The sequence below is a fragment of the Malaya genurostris genome, chromosome 2, assembly GCF_030247185.1.
Source record: "Malaya genurostris strain Urasoe2022 chromosome 2, Malgen_1.1, whole genome shotgun sequence".
In the NCBI taxonomy this organism is placed as follows: domain Eukaryota; kingdom Metazoa; phylum Arthropoda; class Insecta; order Diptera; family Culicidae; genus Malaya; species Malaya genurostris.
Window position 1 is genome coordinate 113,440,294 of NC_080571.1, and position 18,029 is coordinate 113,458,322.

Here is an 18,029-nt window from a genome sequence, read left to right on the forward strand (position 1 = left end):
TTAGATGAACCTAAGTTCAGAACTTTAGAATGAATGAGAACGAGGTGTAGAGGAGTAGTTAGAAAAACAAACAGAAAATGAACCGAAGAGAAAAATAGTAATGAAGGCAAAAATGTGAAGGCGCACATACCTTTTCGCTGCGGGCCCCTCTGATTCAAACCACCCATGCCGCCCATGTTGTCCCGTGGCGGAGGAGGAGGTCCACGCGCTCCGGGTCCTATCCCCCGGCCCCGATTGGCGGTACTGTTGAGCGTACGTTGCGCTAAACTGTTGGCAGTAGGGCCTTGGTTATTGTATTGATCCGGTGCCTCGGTGAGGAAGTTCGATGGCACCAAACCTCGGACGCCGTCCAGTTCACCCATATAGAAGCCGTCCTCGTCCATATCGCCATACACGAGTATGACGGCACCGGTTTGGAAACTTAATTCCACCTGCAGTTGAGGTTAAAAGAAATCGGGGTAGAGCCACATAAGTTAATAACGTATTCCACTACTTTGCAAAATAGTCCGTTTTTTTCTGTGAGGTTTTTCTTCCTCTCGCTACACACCCAAATCTATGTGGTTTGGTTTCTATGGGAGTCTAAAATAGGAGCAACATGCAGCATGCAGGCGACAGGGTAATATTCTATTCTACCAACAATACAATGGGGACGAGACCTGGCTCAAAATTCAAAAGCAAACCGAATCTCTCTCTATCCAAATATACTAGGGTCTCACCTCGGCGTCCACATTAGGACTTAGCTCTTGCGGATCGTAATCATACAGAGCTATCATTCGTTTTACCGGCATGTTGGCGTAAATATCGCCCCATCGATCCCGGCTGATACCACGAACTGAAGGCCCTACTCCACCCTGAGCACCATCCTCAATCTCCTGAACCATGTTGTGCGGAACATAACCTCTCCTTCCTCGTAGTTCTCCCCAATAGAAACCGTCCGGATCTTTATCGCCATAGACCTGATGGGAATGCAATATTGATTATAGATGATATTCTACCAAATTCTCATACTTACCCGTATTGTGTCGCCCTCGTTGAAGGGAAGCTCTTCTTCACAAGCGTCCGGATTCGGGCTCATGGTGGCAGGATCGTAGTCGAAGAGTGCCATAAAGTATCGCGGTTTCTTGGACGCTCCCATTAGGTGCGGCGGAAAGGGTGGCATCGTTTGAGGGGTCATCTGCTGACCAGGCACTGGACCAACCATTCGTTGCTGTTGCGTTTGAGGTGGCATCGGTTGGTTCGGGTTCGTCGGTCGCGGTTGATTGAGGTTGCGACCCATCATCTGTTGAGTCTGCTGCTGTTGTTGATTCTGCTGTTGCTGTTGCATCTGTTGTTGCGGTGGTTGCGGTTGATTCGGGTTACCGTAGTACGGTTGATTTGGTCCTTGGGAGTTTATCTGGCGGCCCTGCTGATTAGCGGACATATTCTGGTTTCGGTAGCCCTGCGGTGTACGTCCAAGTGTATGCAAATAGAGAGAAAAATTGTATCACATTAATCTTATGATGGTTCAGAAAGACAAAAGTTTGTTTTTCTTCTGGTACACAATCAAGAAAGTATGAAGAGCCACGTTACAAGCACATTAATATTTTCAAATTTGCTGTGCATTCTTCAAGATAAGTTGCAGTTTAGATCAACGTGTCTACAAGTATATTTACAGTAAGTTGGACGTGAAAATTCTACTCTACAAGTTGTAGACTTGAACAAGTCCACATAAGAAAATCTTATATACATACATTCGCACGATTCATATCCGAGGCAATGCAACTGAAAATTATAGTTGACGACGTTCTATGCATTAAAGCTTGATAAGTACGTTTTATTTACTGTAGAATCAGAAGCACCTAGTCTGAGTTTTCGTTAATGTTCAAACATGCGAATTACTCTCTGTAAAATGTTACTCCGTATGCAATGCATGCATCGTCCGAGCATTTTCATTGAATGACATATATACGAATGAATTTGTATAGTGATCAACAATTGATGTAATTTGAATTCCATTTTAAGTGGATATACCTGAAATAGGAGCACCAGTTTCGTCTAAAAAGATCTTATGCAATGATCCTGAATCATCTATCGATCACTTTCTTTTTTACCTTTCACTCGGCAAAGATGGCACGATTTCAAAATTGCTGAAAAGCAATAAATTAAACATTATAAGTGCCATTTCAAATTTATGCTGCCTCGAACTATTTTAGCAATGAGACTTGCTTGTCTTCTTCTACCGAACCGACTTGAATACTATAATTAGATCAAGTTTAACCTCGTACAATAAAGGATCAATTTTTTGTGGATAGCTTATTTTCGATACACTCCTTAGTCTACTTGATTCGATCCCCAATTCCGCGAATAGGGTCAGGAAGTGTTTTTTGAACAAGGAATTATTATACGTTAAAAACTTCTACAGTTTAAATTTAACAAATATGTTCAACGCGTCGTCTCCTAAGCACTGGAAACCTGCAGCTGTTTACAGAAAATTAAAACAATAGCATCAGTGTAATACGTCGATAAATTCTCTGTCTGATAGGCAGATGGCGTCAATAATTAAAAAGCCTTCTAGCGCTCAATTCAATTCAACCCTCCAGATTTCATCTGTCAAAATTTCGAGATATTCGATTTATAGGTGTGTTAGTGATTATGCCTCCCGTGGAGCTACCCAAGTAGCAAATGTAACTTATTGAAATTTCAAGAGGTTCCACAATTGTTTTAGAATTGTTTCTTATGTTAGATATGTTCAAAAAGATTTTTAAATATATTAAAATCGGTTGTGCAACTTATACCTGTTAAATTTTACGATAATACCGAAAAAAATCACTATAGAACAATTTTAAGTATATCTAAAACAATTGTGCCAAAATTTTTACATCGTCATGTAAAAACGAAGTAACTAAAACAATTGTTCAACTTATCAAAAAATTTCGAAATGGCTGTCATAATTGTATCGGACTCAATATATGCCGAAATGGTTGTATATCTGTTGTGAAGAAAAAATAGCGAAACTATGCTCTCTGCAAGGCAAAAACTGATAAAACTATTTTGCTGCCGAATACGCTTTATCTTGACTGCATCATGAAATTTTAGGTCAGTGTGTGCAGTTTTCTTCATTTTTAGAAAAAACAATTCGAAACTTGCAAATAAGTTGTATTAGATTTATCTGCTTGAAATGAACGTAAAACTTGCCGACATGAGAATATTATTATAAAATTTTCAGAAATACAGCATAATATACGCAATGGGAACAAAAAATCAATCAGATAATTTGTATTCGGTTTTCATCTCGCGAAGAAAATGAGCAGACCTGACATCACTTTTTAAAGATATTGAACGAGGTCCATCATACCCTCCCACTCAGCAGGCCGTTCAATTTTGTTGATTTTTGAGCGCTTGTTTAGTGATGTCGAATTTTTCGTATTAATCGATTATTAGGTATTCGATTAATAAAAGAGGAGTCGATTGGTGTAATCGATTACTATTAAGCATTAATCGATTAGTGCAATTAATCGATCAAATTATTCTAAACAGAATCAGAGCTGCCAAATGAAAATCTGTGTTGAATACAGAGATGCCAGATATTTTCATAGGAAATCTGTATTACTCTCTATAAAAAATCTGTATTTATCTGTATTCACTAATAAAATAAATTTCAACAATAAAATTATGTTAAAAATGTTATTCCAACACATTATGGTTGTAGAATGGTAAATTCAATGAGACCAAGACATTGTTTCTCGTCACTGCAATCAAATACTAATAGATTGCTTTTATTTTACTTATTGGAAAATTCGTATTAAACTTAGAAAATCTGTATCAAATCTGTATTCTGTATGCGTATGTAAACATCTGTAAAATACAGATAAATCTGTATAAATGGCATCTCTGGTTGAATATCAATTTTTTACCATTAGTGTATCATACAGTAAGAAAAATATGAGAAAATGTGTTTGAAATGTCTAGAAAATTCAATAATATCTATGATCAAACGGATGGAAAAATGTATGAACATTGTAACCGTAGGCAGAATGGATCAAAAATCATTATTTAAATTTAAATTGGTATTTCCTTGAATGAATGACAGATGAAACTGCAACTCTCATCATAGCAACGTTTAGACTTAGGCTGCAGACAGAGTGAGCGCGAGAAGCTGAGTCGAGCTTGGTGGTAACCAAAGCAGGACGCGTACTTACAGCAAAACAGTGGGACCTTGTCAGAGTTAAAGTTGAGCTGATTTCTCACTTGTACTCTAAAAGAGTCCTTTTGATTAACTACTAGTATCATTCTCGCTTTTGATTTGCCAATGTTAGTCACCAGCTTGGCTTCTCGCGCCCACTATGTCTGCAGCCTAAGGCTAAACGTTGTCTACTAAGGCCGTGAACCATTTCGCTTTTAACTTTAACTTTTGGTTGATATTTTTAAGTGTCGGAAAATAACCATCGATCTGTCAAAAATAATCACTCTCTCGAACAGAGTTATTTTTGACAACATTAACCGCTAAATGTTACACAGCCTAACTGATATAAATCTCGATTAATTGATTGCTATTAATCGATTAGCTCGATTAGTGGTGCTCTCGTTAACCGATTACAAATACTCGATTACTTTAACCTTTTAATCGATTATTTTGATTAATCGATTAAAAAAATACATCACTACGCTTGTTGAACGACATATTGCACGAAATATTCGTTCAATTCGCTGGAACGGTTTGTTGTTGTCTTTTCTCTTGCAAAAATAGTGGAAAATTAAGTGTTACCTTTCCATAGAAAGAAAATTTGTTGTTATTCTACGTGAAGTAGAAGTATTGTGCAGGTATGTATTGTTAGGTTAAACAAATAAGTGGAGAAAACTTCAGAAATTCTGCAGTAAAACTAGTCCAACGGGGCTCCAACACCTCATGTGAAAAATGGCTCAACGATGGACCTCTGTCTGCCGGGTTTGTTGATCGAAAAAAATGGCATTCGGTTCAATGGTCTGTTTCAAAATCGGCAAACGAAGGTCCCGTGTTGGCCTCCCGTTGAACGATTGATTGGACTTTCATTTGACCAATGATCCAACGTATTGGACCAATGAAGGACCACCGTTGAACGTTTTTTTTTCTAAGAGGGTAGTTTTTCTCATAGTTACAGACAGCAACTTAACGTGCTAAACGTGAAACAATGGAAAAAAAATCGTGTGTTAATTCCTCAACGTGCAAACACCGATGATGCATCACGCTTTGGTTGTCAAAATGAGGCTGTTGTTCCGAAAAAGGCCTCCAAATTTTGTTCCGTCGTTAAGGAAAATCGAAAAGGGTAGTTGCAGTTGATAGCTGACATCGTAATGGAAGTATATTAATACCGTTTTCGTTTTTGAACCTAGACGCGGGCTACTCTGACTCCGAGTAAAACGAACACGTGGTACGCGCCCTAAACAACAACTCATGAAAAAAAGAAAAAATAAACAAACTCGGCTGGATGCGTAGTGCGACCCGAGAAATTTTTCAGAGCGAAACTACGCGATTGGAGTCCGATCTAGAGCGACCTCAGGTTGCTAAAACAAACATTTCAAACCTTGTTTGGGAGACTCTGGGTCAGCTTTCGGGCTGCTCTGATCAATAAACGAAAACGGCATAAGAATCTTACACAAGCACTTGAATATGAAACAATTGTTTGCAAGAGGGTTGCAGCGATTTCTAACAGTTCATCGAAAACAACAACTACACAATCGGTATTTTTGTGTCGATGTGCTACAATCAATAAAACATAGATTCATCATAATACACCTGAGTGAAATCGACAGTTAGCCGAATGGACAACAGCAGGTGAAAGCAGACCAAATCGTCCGAAGATCGGGACACAGGCAAGGTTATATCCTATGCATTTTAGGGTGAGAATTACCGTGATGGCTACATTACATGAATTGAAATTTGAATTGCTTCATCCACTATATTCGCCAGATTTTGTCCTCAGAGACTATTTAGTGACTGGTTTAGAAATGTTGTAGAAAATCTGCAGTAGTCGTCCCATAGATGAATCGTGAAAAAGTTGGGAATCGACAATTTGAACGTGTACAGTGTGGTGAAATCGTTCTAGGAGATATGATCCCTCGACCCCGTACGTAGAAGAGGGCCAAGAAATACTTGATATTGCCGGCGATCTGTGGCTGCGGTAAATTCTGCAAGTAGTATATAACGGCCGACACCATGATCGCGTAGAAAAAGTTTTTGCATGCGGAAGGAACGTTGGATTTTATGAAATGTACATTACGGAATTGTTTGGTTTCATAAAATCTAGTTAAGATCGAGAACATTCAAGTATTCTCTTGAATAAAGAAATCAGTATATGAACGCGTGACTGGCAACTTTTGCATAATTTTTGAGTGCGGTATGTTCTCGTAGTACTATATTCAGAAAACTGACATACTGTGGCAATATCTGTGGAAGTTCTTGCCCATCCAACACCTCCTTGAAATACAGGCCTTGAGGTCTACCAAAAAAACCGACGACATAAGAGTGAGTTTCTTTTTCGTGGTCCATACTCGTAGTTTCACATTCAATTAATTGGATCATTGTGATGAGTTGTTCTTCCAAAAACTACTTTGAGTATAGGCCTTAAGCTCTACCAGCGTAACCAAGTGAACTATCGATATTCTTGTACACGGTTCATGTTCGTGATACCACGTGTAAATCATTTGCTTATTGTGAATATTCTAGGTCATCCAAAAACTACCTGGAGTTCAGGCCTTAAGATCTACCAGCATAACAAACTGCAATAACGAACTTATTAATCACGATTTATACTCGTGATTCCAATTCCACTTAAGAGGTTTTTTGTGGATTGCTCTGGGTCATCCAAGAACTACCTGGAGCTCAGACTTTGTGCTAGAAACTGCACAAGGAACTACGTTAATGAACTTTTTGTTCATGGCGCATACTCGTGATACCACATGCAATTAATATATATGTTGTGAATGAACTACATCATCCAAAAACTACCTGCAGTTCAGACTGTAAGATCTACCAGAATAACAAAATGCATTAAAAACTTAATCTTTACACTCCATACTCGTGATTTACTGAAGTTCTTGGATGACTGAAAAGATTGCTTAAACAAATTAGAATACATATGTAAGCAATAGCTCACAATAAGCAGTAGCTCAATGACTATGAGCGGCATTAAAAAAATATGCGGATGGTTTGTGTAGGTCTTAAAATCTGCTTTCACTGAAGTTCTTGGATGACTGTAAATGTTTCTGAATTAGATCAAAATAGAGAAGTAGACAGAACGTAGCTCCACAACTAGGATCAACATTGAAAAATAATACATAAACTGCTGATTGCTCGTGAAGATCTTAAGACCTGTTTTCACTGAAGTTCTGGACTACTGAGAAGAAACCTGGAACAGCTATTCCTAGACAAGTAAGCAATGTGAAGCTCTAAAAATATGAACAGCAAACAAAAAGTAGAGTTGTATTTCTTGCTGTGGCAGTGTAGGACAACAATCCAAGTAGTTCTTGGATCGTGGAATATCTTACGGATTTCCGTAGTCTCAAAATATACTCAAATGGTCCTGGATGCTTTTGCGTATGAACGTAGTAAGATTTTTTGTCTTATTTACACTAAAATCGATTGGAATTGAAAAAGCCGCGATGTTTATTTTAATTTACGCACCCCAAAAGGAGGCAAATCTGAACTTCAGCCAATAGACAAGTTCTCCTGAAAACTTGAAAAAGAGATAACATTTCAGAAACGACAACGAATTGAAGGGAGAGTAGATGGATATTTGATGATCATTTTTGTTTGGGCTTTTTTCAGTACTGTCTTTAATAAAATAATTAAAATAATAATTACTTGTGGGGCAACGATTAAAGTTTTAAAAACACTTTCAAGATCATAATAAAATCAGCTATTTCCTCGTGAGCTTTCGCGCTGCTTTAAAATGCAAGTTGTACTACTTACAATATAAAAATATAAAGATTCCGATCAAACTTCCTTAATCGTACGCGTTCAATTTTTGGCAACTTTAAGGTATAGAAAAAATTATGCGTGAACAAACTCGCTGCTTAAAAGTATGCGTGGAGCTGCAGTACTGGACATAATAAATTATACACTTGATCTAAAAAGGGCACTATAAGTTATATTATACTCTTTTTAACAGATGCAAATGTAGCATAATTTGAGACAATCATTCCGAAAACTCGACGTGGTCTGGAAAAAATCGCGAAATCGTTACCTGTCAGAATCGTACACAGTATTCAGTCAAGCTGATGTAATATACTCAATATGTTGTTTCGATGTAATAACGAGTGATTAATCTACTGTAAAACGGATCTACTCGAAAACGGAAAATTATTGCATTAGATTCTCAATACGTCTAAATTTGTGTCATATCGGTTCAAAATCACATCGCGGCAGTTACAATTTGTTTCGCTGTGCATAAAATTATTATTTCATATATCATATACTCAGAAAAGATTAGAGCATATGTTATTTTGATATCACCCAACGAGTTCTGCATTAATATTATCCAACAGTAATACTTACAAGGATGTAATATACAGTTTCGAGTATTGCAAGCTTGTTTACTTATTTAGATTTGTCACACAAGCAGTTAAAAACTTTTGGATCACTTGCAAAACATGCAAATATATCATTTATATTTTCACTGTAACTGGCACTAATCAAAACACTGGAACACCCATCGTAGCTGCAAATAATTTATTGAAAAGCTTAGCTAAACATTTCTACTACTGAAGGCAAATCTAAAGCTTTACTTCAAAAGCTGCAATGAGTCATTGGAACTGTATGGCAATACGACAAACATGGACGACACTCACACTGATCGCAACGTGTGGTTCAATAACAAAAGCCTACTTTCTTTTACTGAAGAGCGAACCATGCACAGATCGTATTGCTCCGACAAACCTTCATTGATGGAAACCAATCACTACCTAGCAAACAAGAAAATGGGACCAGTATTGTACCTAAATTGAACTTGCTTTCACTTGCTCAAACTCCGACAGAATCAAGAAGCTTCTTCAGCCGGTCACACTCAACTGATGGAGTGACGGCCGACCGGGGCGGCACCAGCACTAAACTTTGTGCTTTGCTGTACGTGCTATTCACAAATATTTACACTTACTGAGTGGAATGAATTTAATCTGCCGATAGTGAGTGATGAGTTCACACAGTAAAGAGGGGTAGGAGCGAGGTACAGAACACAAATCATTACACATAATAACAATTGTCGTCATCCGGAGGGATTTCATTATCAAAATAATGTACGAGATACCGGACGGGTAACACAGATGTTTTTTTTAATGAATTGAATGAAGAACATAATACAACACAGTTACTGACAGAATCTGGTTCAGATAGTAGATAAAGGGACCATACGAAATCGAAAAATTTAATGTCGAACGAATATGATAGAAATGTTACTAATAGGACTTAGGAAGTTAGGTAAAATATTTTTAATTTCGATTGAAAACACTTCAACTTAAAAATTGTTAATCGCTCATGAGCGATTCCATTTGAGTTCGAAGGTCGATTTATTTTTGTATTTTTGGATTTGTCTCAAATTTTGCATTACCATTCTTTATAATCAAAGCGAACAATTTGAATCTTCAGACCACCATTTCTACTTTAGCCTTACTTTTGAGATGGACCTAAGCAAAAATTTCTTGAAAATTTTCGAGAACGGTTTTGTGATTGTTTTAATGTTCTTTACATAGTTTGAAATAATTATTGGCGCTGTGGAAAGCTGTATCTTCGATTAATGGATAACATACATGGAAGCATTTTTGAACGAAATTACATTAGATTTTATTTCTTTATATCTTTTTCTCTGTTCAGTTATTTGCTGCACTTGTCCTACTAATCAATAGCAAAAATGCGGAAAAATAGGTCGAAACACAAAGATCAACCGAATCTATTGATAAACTGTCTGCAGGTTTGCTGGCATCATTTGACGTTTAGCTGCGACGTGTTGCGCTTGTTGTGGCTTATAACAGACTGGAAGAACAACTTAACGGATTGGGCACAAGAGCAGACTAGGAGTTGGCAACCGAAGGACACTTCGAAAATTTACCATACAAGGATGGACATGTTTCGCCGAGAATGGCTTGCCTCGGACGTATGTAAATTATGCAATTGTAGAAGTGTTTCATTCATTTTGGTAAGACCATTACTCGAAGGCAGTCCTACACACTCAGAAAATTCCACAGAATTCGGGAATTTTTTACCGAATTTTCAACAGCTAAACGTTCGGTAATCAGTTCGGTAATTAAATTGATCACCGATTGTTCGGTAATTGCTGAACTGTCAAACAACTACCGTAAACTGTAAACCAAATGGATCCAACGGATTGTTCGGTAATTTTTTGTTTGTTTTCCTTTGGTTTAAATGATGGATTTTCGGATTCTAAAAAACAACACAAATTCACAAAAACAATTGAAGAAAATTTCAACCAACCATTAGCCACAACTATGGTTTTATTTCACGAAAAAAGGGTCAAATGTTCCGACTGACCGGAATCATGAGCGCCTTCCAAAACACTGCACAATCCGTCGAGTCCACCAGAAATTACCCTCGAATGATTTGTGTAGACAGCAAGTGGACAAGTGATACAAAACTATTTCCTGTCTATAAGTAAACAAAAAGCTTTTAGTGGTTCTAATGTTTTGAAAACTTTAGCACCTGCACCTCAATCCATTCGATGAACTCTTCATTATTGTTTTCGTTTGGTTAATAAGAAGACACTTACGGAAAATTTTAATAACTGTTTGACAGTTAGTTTCCCGACAATCAGTTTTTACAGAAGTTTGGTTATTGGAAGATAATTTTACCATACGGACAGTGTGATTTTTACCGTACTCGGCGATTATGCAGATTTACCGTATGAATTGTATATCTATTTACAAAATTCTGTAATGAAAATTTACGTAAAACTGATCGTCCGGTAACAATTTGCATAATTATTGTAAAATGAAACGTATGTACCGAAATATCGATCATTTCAATAGATTACCGAAATTTATCGTCAAAAATATTACCAAACAAAGAAATCAAATCTTAGTGTGTACGTCAATCTTGTGTTTATGTATCTGTTATTACCTACTCCAGATTTTTCGAAATATTGTAGTTCACAACTGATGAAGATTGTTGCACTGTAGGTCAACATGAATGGACAGAAAACATTAAGAAATTTCTAAATCAAATGAATTTTTAAAAATTGTTGAAAAAAGTTTTTAAATTATTAATTAATTATATGAAAATATGTAAAATTATCAATCAACATACACTGTATTTTAAATACAGTTAGTTAAAAACCTTCAAATCTCGGTCGTTTAAAAATATTTAGGTTTCAGGATTTCGAGCCTTGTTAACATAGAATCAAATTACTCAGTTGGAGTAGATAATGTTTTACTTCAAAGCAAAGTCTTGGCATTACATTCCTTCTGTGGAATTTGGCCTTTCTGTTTCAACAGACTTCGCAGCCGATTCTTAGTGTACAGAATCATTGCATGGCTAGTACTATGGATCCTACTGACACTAAGAGTCCTTCCAGGTCGGGGCTCGAACATTAGTTGTCGTAAGACCAGCGTCCTATGCATTGAACCACCAACCCGGGACGTTTAGTGGCTAGCTTTTTACGAGACTTGTAAATCTAGAAGTAAATTTTTCAGTAGGAATAGATAATTTTTATTAGCCATTCCAAGCCAACTGTTTTGGCAATAATACTTTTCGTGAGATTTTTGTAAATTTTCGTTCACATTTTCGAAAACATATTTACGCAATTATGATCCATCTACGGGTCTGTTTCTTTTTTATTTAAAAGATATTTTATTCAGGCCTATTTGCGTACAAGCTTAACGTGGCCGATTTCGCTGAGTTTTTAGATAATTTTTTTTTGTGTTGGATCTCGCTGTCACCCATTTTCCTCCTGCGAGGATTGAGGGGCAGTTTGTTCGCGGTTCGTCTCGTCATTCATTGCCGCATCGATGGTATTGTTGTTGATTTCGTGGCTAGTTGCTGTAGATGCGTCTTGTTGTACATTGTTTGCAGTTGCTGGTTGGTTGGATGGTAAGTTGTTAATTGCAGCTGATGTACTTTGTTCTATAGGGGATACGTTGGATGGTTTCGTTGAAGGGAATGCTTCATTGTTGTTGGTGACTGTCACAGGTGTACTGGGGTTCCTTGTCCAGTTTATCACATGGCTTACCGTAGTGAACCGCTTTTTGGCAATATTGACATGTGGCCATCTGATTGTCAAGTGATTTGCACGGGATTCTTGTATCCTGACCGAATGTCACATAAGAAGGTATAGGCCTCTTCAAGCGCATGCGTAACAAACGTACGCCATATAGAATACCGGGGAAAATATACTTCCACTTTTCTTTTTCGATAGAAAGAATCTCTCCGTATTGGGACATAGTTTTGCGAATATAAGGATTGATGACGCTTGAGGGAAGATCATGCACACGCACTTCTATAGCACTATCTTCCATATATACTGGAATGTTGTACTTGATATTTTCATGCTCCACATAGTGCATATTATTATTGTCTTTAGCGAATTGAATTGCATCCAACTCTTTATAGAACTGGATATAAACAACATCATTTGTCTTATTGCATTAAAGTAAATGCACACGTTTAATGTCAAGATGCATTTGCTCCTTAAGCAAACCTTCAAGTTCTCGTATCGAAGGTCGAATTTTGCACTGTCTGAAGTCAACAATAATTGTATTCTTTCGTGTCGGCGGTAGCTTTTGTTCGTTTGGTTCACTCATTTCGAGGTCGTTCTATTGTTCACTACATAATACTGTACTTGGTTTCTTCTGTCCCGAACGTAAGCGGTTTTGTTTTATCGACTGACTTGGATGAGATGAGAAAGCGAACTGGGTCTGTTTCTTCTCAATTGATTTTGTCTTTGCAATATCAAAATTAATTTATATACCAATATGAGTACCTATAATAACAAAAATTCTGACAACGTTTACACTTTTTATTGTGTGTGCGAGTGGCTTTGTGTATGTTCGTGTTTGTTTGCTTGAAAAGTATCACACTTGTAGCGGAAAACAAAGTGTATCCATTAGTTTTGTCAAATTCAGTGAGCTAAAGCATTTTTAAATTATTTCACGTTTCTTGCATGTTTCATATATTCACTATTTTTTATTTCTCGGTATTTATACCGATTTTTGTTCTCTATTCCGCAATTCCCAAAATACCGATAATTCAAGGATCGTACAGATAAATTTGGGTTTTAGCTTGGATGGGCAAGAGAAAAGGTTGTCGCGGGACCTTGTTTTTTGCTTACCTAATGAGCCTTGGTGACATTTTTCTGGTACTTATGTTGCAGAGATTCTGATACCGATATGGTACAGATAGATTTTTGCGCCGGATACAGATTTTTGGGAAAATGACCTGGCAACGCTGATCAATTCTCTCCAGTGATGGTGTACTACGAGTAACGAGACAATTGCAAACAAGCAGTTTGAAGCCGCTTTTGACAGTTTATTTGCAATCATTGCAATGTCTCCGCTGATCTTTGGTTGTTAAATCACTAGGTACAACTATTGGGTACGTTTCTGTCAGATAAAAATACCGACTTGAAAAAAATATCAGGTATTTGATCGAGACAATTGGGAAACGTTTTTACTCTACTACTCGAATTTTAATTTTCGATTTACAATGACATTTCGCGAGTTGATTCGCGATGTCAATATTTGTAAACTTATTATAATTTTATCAATCATTTTCTACGAACGTAAGCGTAAGAAATACTTATACTATTTTGTGTACATTGCGATTTAAGGCGAGTCCGCATCTAATCTCGTACATTTAGTAAGTGAGAGAAATTGACATGATATGTTCAATGTGATGCAGTGTAATGACGTAACTAAACTTAGGATTAATTTCTCTCTAAGTTGACAGTCTCTGCAGTTTACCAGGTCTCTACAGTTTACAGTTTGCAAACAGGAAAAACCTAGAGCTTTTTTTGTCTTAGGTTGCTGTCAGAGTGAGCGCGGAAAGCGAAGCGATACGATTCAAAGAGATGTACTGTTATCGCATCGCATTTACTCTAAGGGTGAAGCCAGAGTAGGCGCGACACGCGATGCGATGCGACCATTAATGTTCTGTATTTCGTTCATTTGTTTACAGCAAAAAATCAACATTTATTTCAGAGTAAACACGAGGCGTTGCGTAGTGACAAGCGATTTTCGGTGCGACAACCAACGAAGCAGCACGAGAATATTTCGAATTATCTCGATGGAATAAGTTTATACATTTTCTATAAATGTTTAGTTGAAAATGCTTAGAAGGTGGCTTTATTTCAACAGGCATTTACGCCATCAAACATATCCATAAAATTCTTTGAAGAATATAAAGTCCTCTCTATATTACAACGACAACGACATGATTGATACCGTCGAAGAATTTGGCATTGAAAAATTGCATTTGGCAAGATTGAAATATTCGAGCTAGCCAATTTGCTCTTCTATTCCGCCTCTCAGCAAGAAAGTGGAAGAGAACTCCGAATAGAATAACCAATCGGCACTAGTTCGTGAAATAGAACTTTGAAAGTTGAAACTACTGGAGAAAAAAACATTGTCGCGTGAGAAATATTTGCATTCTGCAAAAAAAAACTACAACTTCGGATAGAGCTGCAGTGATTGATCAGAATGTTCCTTTCAATTAATAGGAATTTAATTAAATTATATTGTTTTGTTACTACTGTCACTTTGACACTCGCTACTATTTCTCATCGGAAAGCTTTCGCGTTACGCATCGAGTCGCGTGTCGCGCCCACTCTGGCTTCACCCTAACTGGTTTGCTTTGATCAAATGTAACTAGCTCGCATGCATGGTTTGCCGCTTTGCGTGACGCTTGCACTCTGTCAGTAACCTTATCCTTCGAGCCAATGTAACCTTGACAGCCCCATGTTTCAAATATAGAAAAAATAGAACGGCAGCGTATACCAGTTTTATATTGTCGTGATCACGACTTACTTTACTACGGAGTGCTTTTTCAAAATTTACCCTCTGAGAGAGTGATAAGTTTTTGATCGTGAATATCTCTTTTTGTAACGAACGAATCAACATGTTTTTTGCTACATGCCATCGAAAATATGATCATCAAATTATGATAACATTTTTAGTTGTATGACATAATAACAAATAATTAAAAATTAGAGTTTTATGCAATGTTTGGCATCAACGAGTATAAAAATAAACCTCATGACGCCTTTCTCGCACCCAAGCCGACGGTTTTGATGTAATAAGCGACATTTCATTTCTGTGTTACCTTCTGGGTATGTATAATATATATTGATATATTTCGTTCATTCTTGTCTGCGCAATTTACTAATCAGGAAGTCAAGCAAGTGAATCATTCCGGTTGGTTCAGATCCAGAGCTGAGCTCCAGTTCCTGTATCAAGAATTTAGTAGAGTATTGAATCAATCCACACAGGAAGCTTCTTTACTACGGAACGTTCGCAGTGCGAGTTTTGCTTCAAAGAAGAGCAATTGCTTCATCCAGCTGCTTTTCGTTTGCATTGGAACAAAATGCAACGAAAAGTGAACAACGAGCATTCTACAAAATCAGCCTTTCAGCTATAAATGTTATATTAAAACTATTATAATTACTTATCTGTTGAAATATGCAAATATGAAATATGCAGGCTGATAGATTCTAATTGGCAAATTTTCGCATTCTTTCTCGGCTCCAGTTATATCCCTGACATCACCCACCCGATTGATAGTAGAATTGATCGAATAAGAAAAACTAGAACGGCTTACGTTAGTTCCAGTTTCATTTCTATAATCCATCTTCCTCATATTATTACCAGCTACTGAACTTGCTCTAAACATTGCTGAAGACACCAAGCAATCGGGCCAATCGTTGGCAGTACATTTTTTTTGTAACTTTCTATGAATTTTTACTTAGACCCTTTCTCAAAAGTAAGACTAGAGTTAAATTGGAAAACCGATGATTCAAATTAATTTTATCGATCATTTAGAATGTTCATGTAAAATTTGAGTACAATCAAAATATTAAAAAAAAGTTAATTTCAACAAAACGTGGTCCTTTCCGCTTCAAAGTAACCGGTTTCTAGGATTGAATAACTCTGACTCGAGCCCATATCTGTTGTGTAGAAGACAATGATTTGTACTGAACACAGCGCCCAGATCAAGAGAACACACAATCAAAGATCGAGTACGGACAGAGCAAGTGGCTCGAAAATTATTTGGAAAGATACATGGTTAAATAAACTAGTCAACGAAAGTTCAAGTGGTTTCTACAGGAAGTACACAAGACGCATAAGATTCGAAAACAAAAAATCAAATCAAATAAATAGTGAAATCAACAACATTACGGTGGCAGATAGCAAGATTACGGATGCTGCACAGAGTTTGGTCGTTCAACACGAGATACTGAACAGAACGGAAGTGTACACTTTACGCTCACGGAAGTGGAAAAGACGACAGATAGCGAGTGATGGTACTGAGCGAGCATTGTTTTTTTTTTGTTTACTAAAAAAGATACAACTTTACAGGAGCAAGCCCGAATGATAGTTTGGTGTTTATCGGAAGGCTTTGATTTGGAGTCTCTAACCTGTTGCTGCTGTGGCGGAGGGCCGCTACGACGACGCCCACTACCGCCACCGCTGCTAGCGCCATCTTGGTATTCACTATCATCACTAACATAGGTGACATCGTTGGCGGTCTCTTTAGTGATTTCGATCGCCGGTATGCCGCTGCTGTTTGAATCGCGTTGGGAACGTTCCTGATTTTCCACAACGTGATGGGTATGAATTTTTTAACCAGATAGCCCATTCGAAGCACAAAACCGTTCGATTAGGACGATGTGAAATGGTAGGATTTAAATTTAAATGGAGAATATAGTCGAAATTAATGACAGTTATAGCTACAAGCATAGCAGTCGAGAGGTGCAATAATTACCTGCTGGTGCATCGAGCCGGGGTAGATTTCCTTGTCGCTCAGGTTCTCGTCGTGGTCGATCACTTGGTTCGGATTCATCGGTTGCATCTGATTGTTCATCATGCCCTGGTTGTTCATCATACCCTGGTTGTTCATCATCTGCTGATTGTTCATCATTCGCTGGTTCCGCATGTGACCCGGCTGTGGCTGGATGGCCCCGCCCGGATTTCGATTCCTGGCAGCGGCACGCACTTGGTCTTGGTTGTGTTGCGATTGTTGTGATGATGATGAATAGTTTAGTCCATTTTCAGTATTTGTTTCTGGGTATCCAAAGCCAATAATTTCGAAATTCGCAAAGGACGCAAAATAGGGTCGACAGCACGCAATTTTGGTGTGGGTTATTTTGATGGTTTGATGATGGATGAAAGTTTGAGTTGGTGTTTTGTTTGTTTGTTTTTAATTGTATTTATTGTTGTTGTTTGGTTCGTATTGTGTTCGATGATACAACGGAAGACAAATTCGGGGTGAAATAAAAAGGAGAAAAATGGGAGAAAATTTGTAATTTAAAACTGCTTCATTCGACACATAAACTCCTAACAGGTTTAAAAACTTTGTTTTATTTATTTTTAAGTGCTTTTGAAGGTGGCAGTGATTAGTTGTGATGTGTGACATTACTCTTTGCCAAATCGTATTCATATAGCATTATTAGAATCTATTAAATGTTTTTATTATATAAATGCACTACAGTATGTGATAGAAAGTCGTGTTTAATTTTCAATATGTTTGTAAAAATGTGTATTTATTTATTTATTTTCGGCTAGTAATTGTAGATACGTCGGAAATTACTTTACTTTAGAATTATTGTTGAGTTCAAATGACTAGAAATTCATTCCTGTTTATTTACTAATTATGGCAGTATAGATTAAGAGTTTCAAAGATCTTAAAGTTTCATTTTCCATGCTGAAATACATGTTCGACTAATTCTATTATAATAGTATTATAGACTATAGTATTCTAGGTTAAATTCGATATGGCACAGCTGCAGAAAAATTATAATGAATAAAATTTGATATTGTGTTGAAAAGATCTATTCGGTAAAAGTAGTGTGTAAATA

At 37.2% G+C, this 18,029-nt stretch overlaps 1 protein-coding gene across 9 annotated transcripts in view; it reads right to left on the reverse strand.

The window, feature by feature from the left end:
- The window catches only part of LOC131433096 (RIMS-binding protein 2), a 258,477-nt gene that overhangs the window by 39,899 nt on the left and 200,549 nt on the right, over positions 1–18,029 (reverse strand). For 7 of the 9 annotated variants that reach the window (XM_058599885.1, XM_058599884.1, XM_058599886.1 and 4 more), the window contains 5 exons: positions 16,937–17,235; positions 16,590–16,760; positions 1,013–1,438; positions 717–956; positions 131–431 (listed from right to left, as the gene is read on the reverse strand). In XM_058599885.1, the coding sequence (XP_058455868.1) occupies positions 131–431; positions 717–956; positions 1,013–1,438; positions 16,590–16,760; positions 16,937–17,235 (1,437 nt within the window). The remainder of the gene's footprint in view (positions 1–130; positions 432–716; positions 957–1,012; positions 1,439–16,589; positions 16,761–16,936; positions 17,236–18,029) is intronic. The other 2 variants (XM_058599888.1, XM_058599889.1) reach the window with 2 other exon arrangements.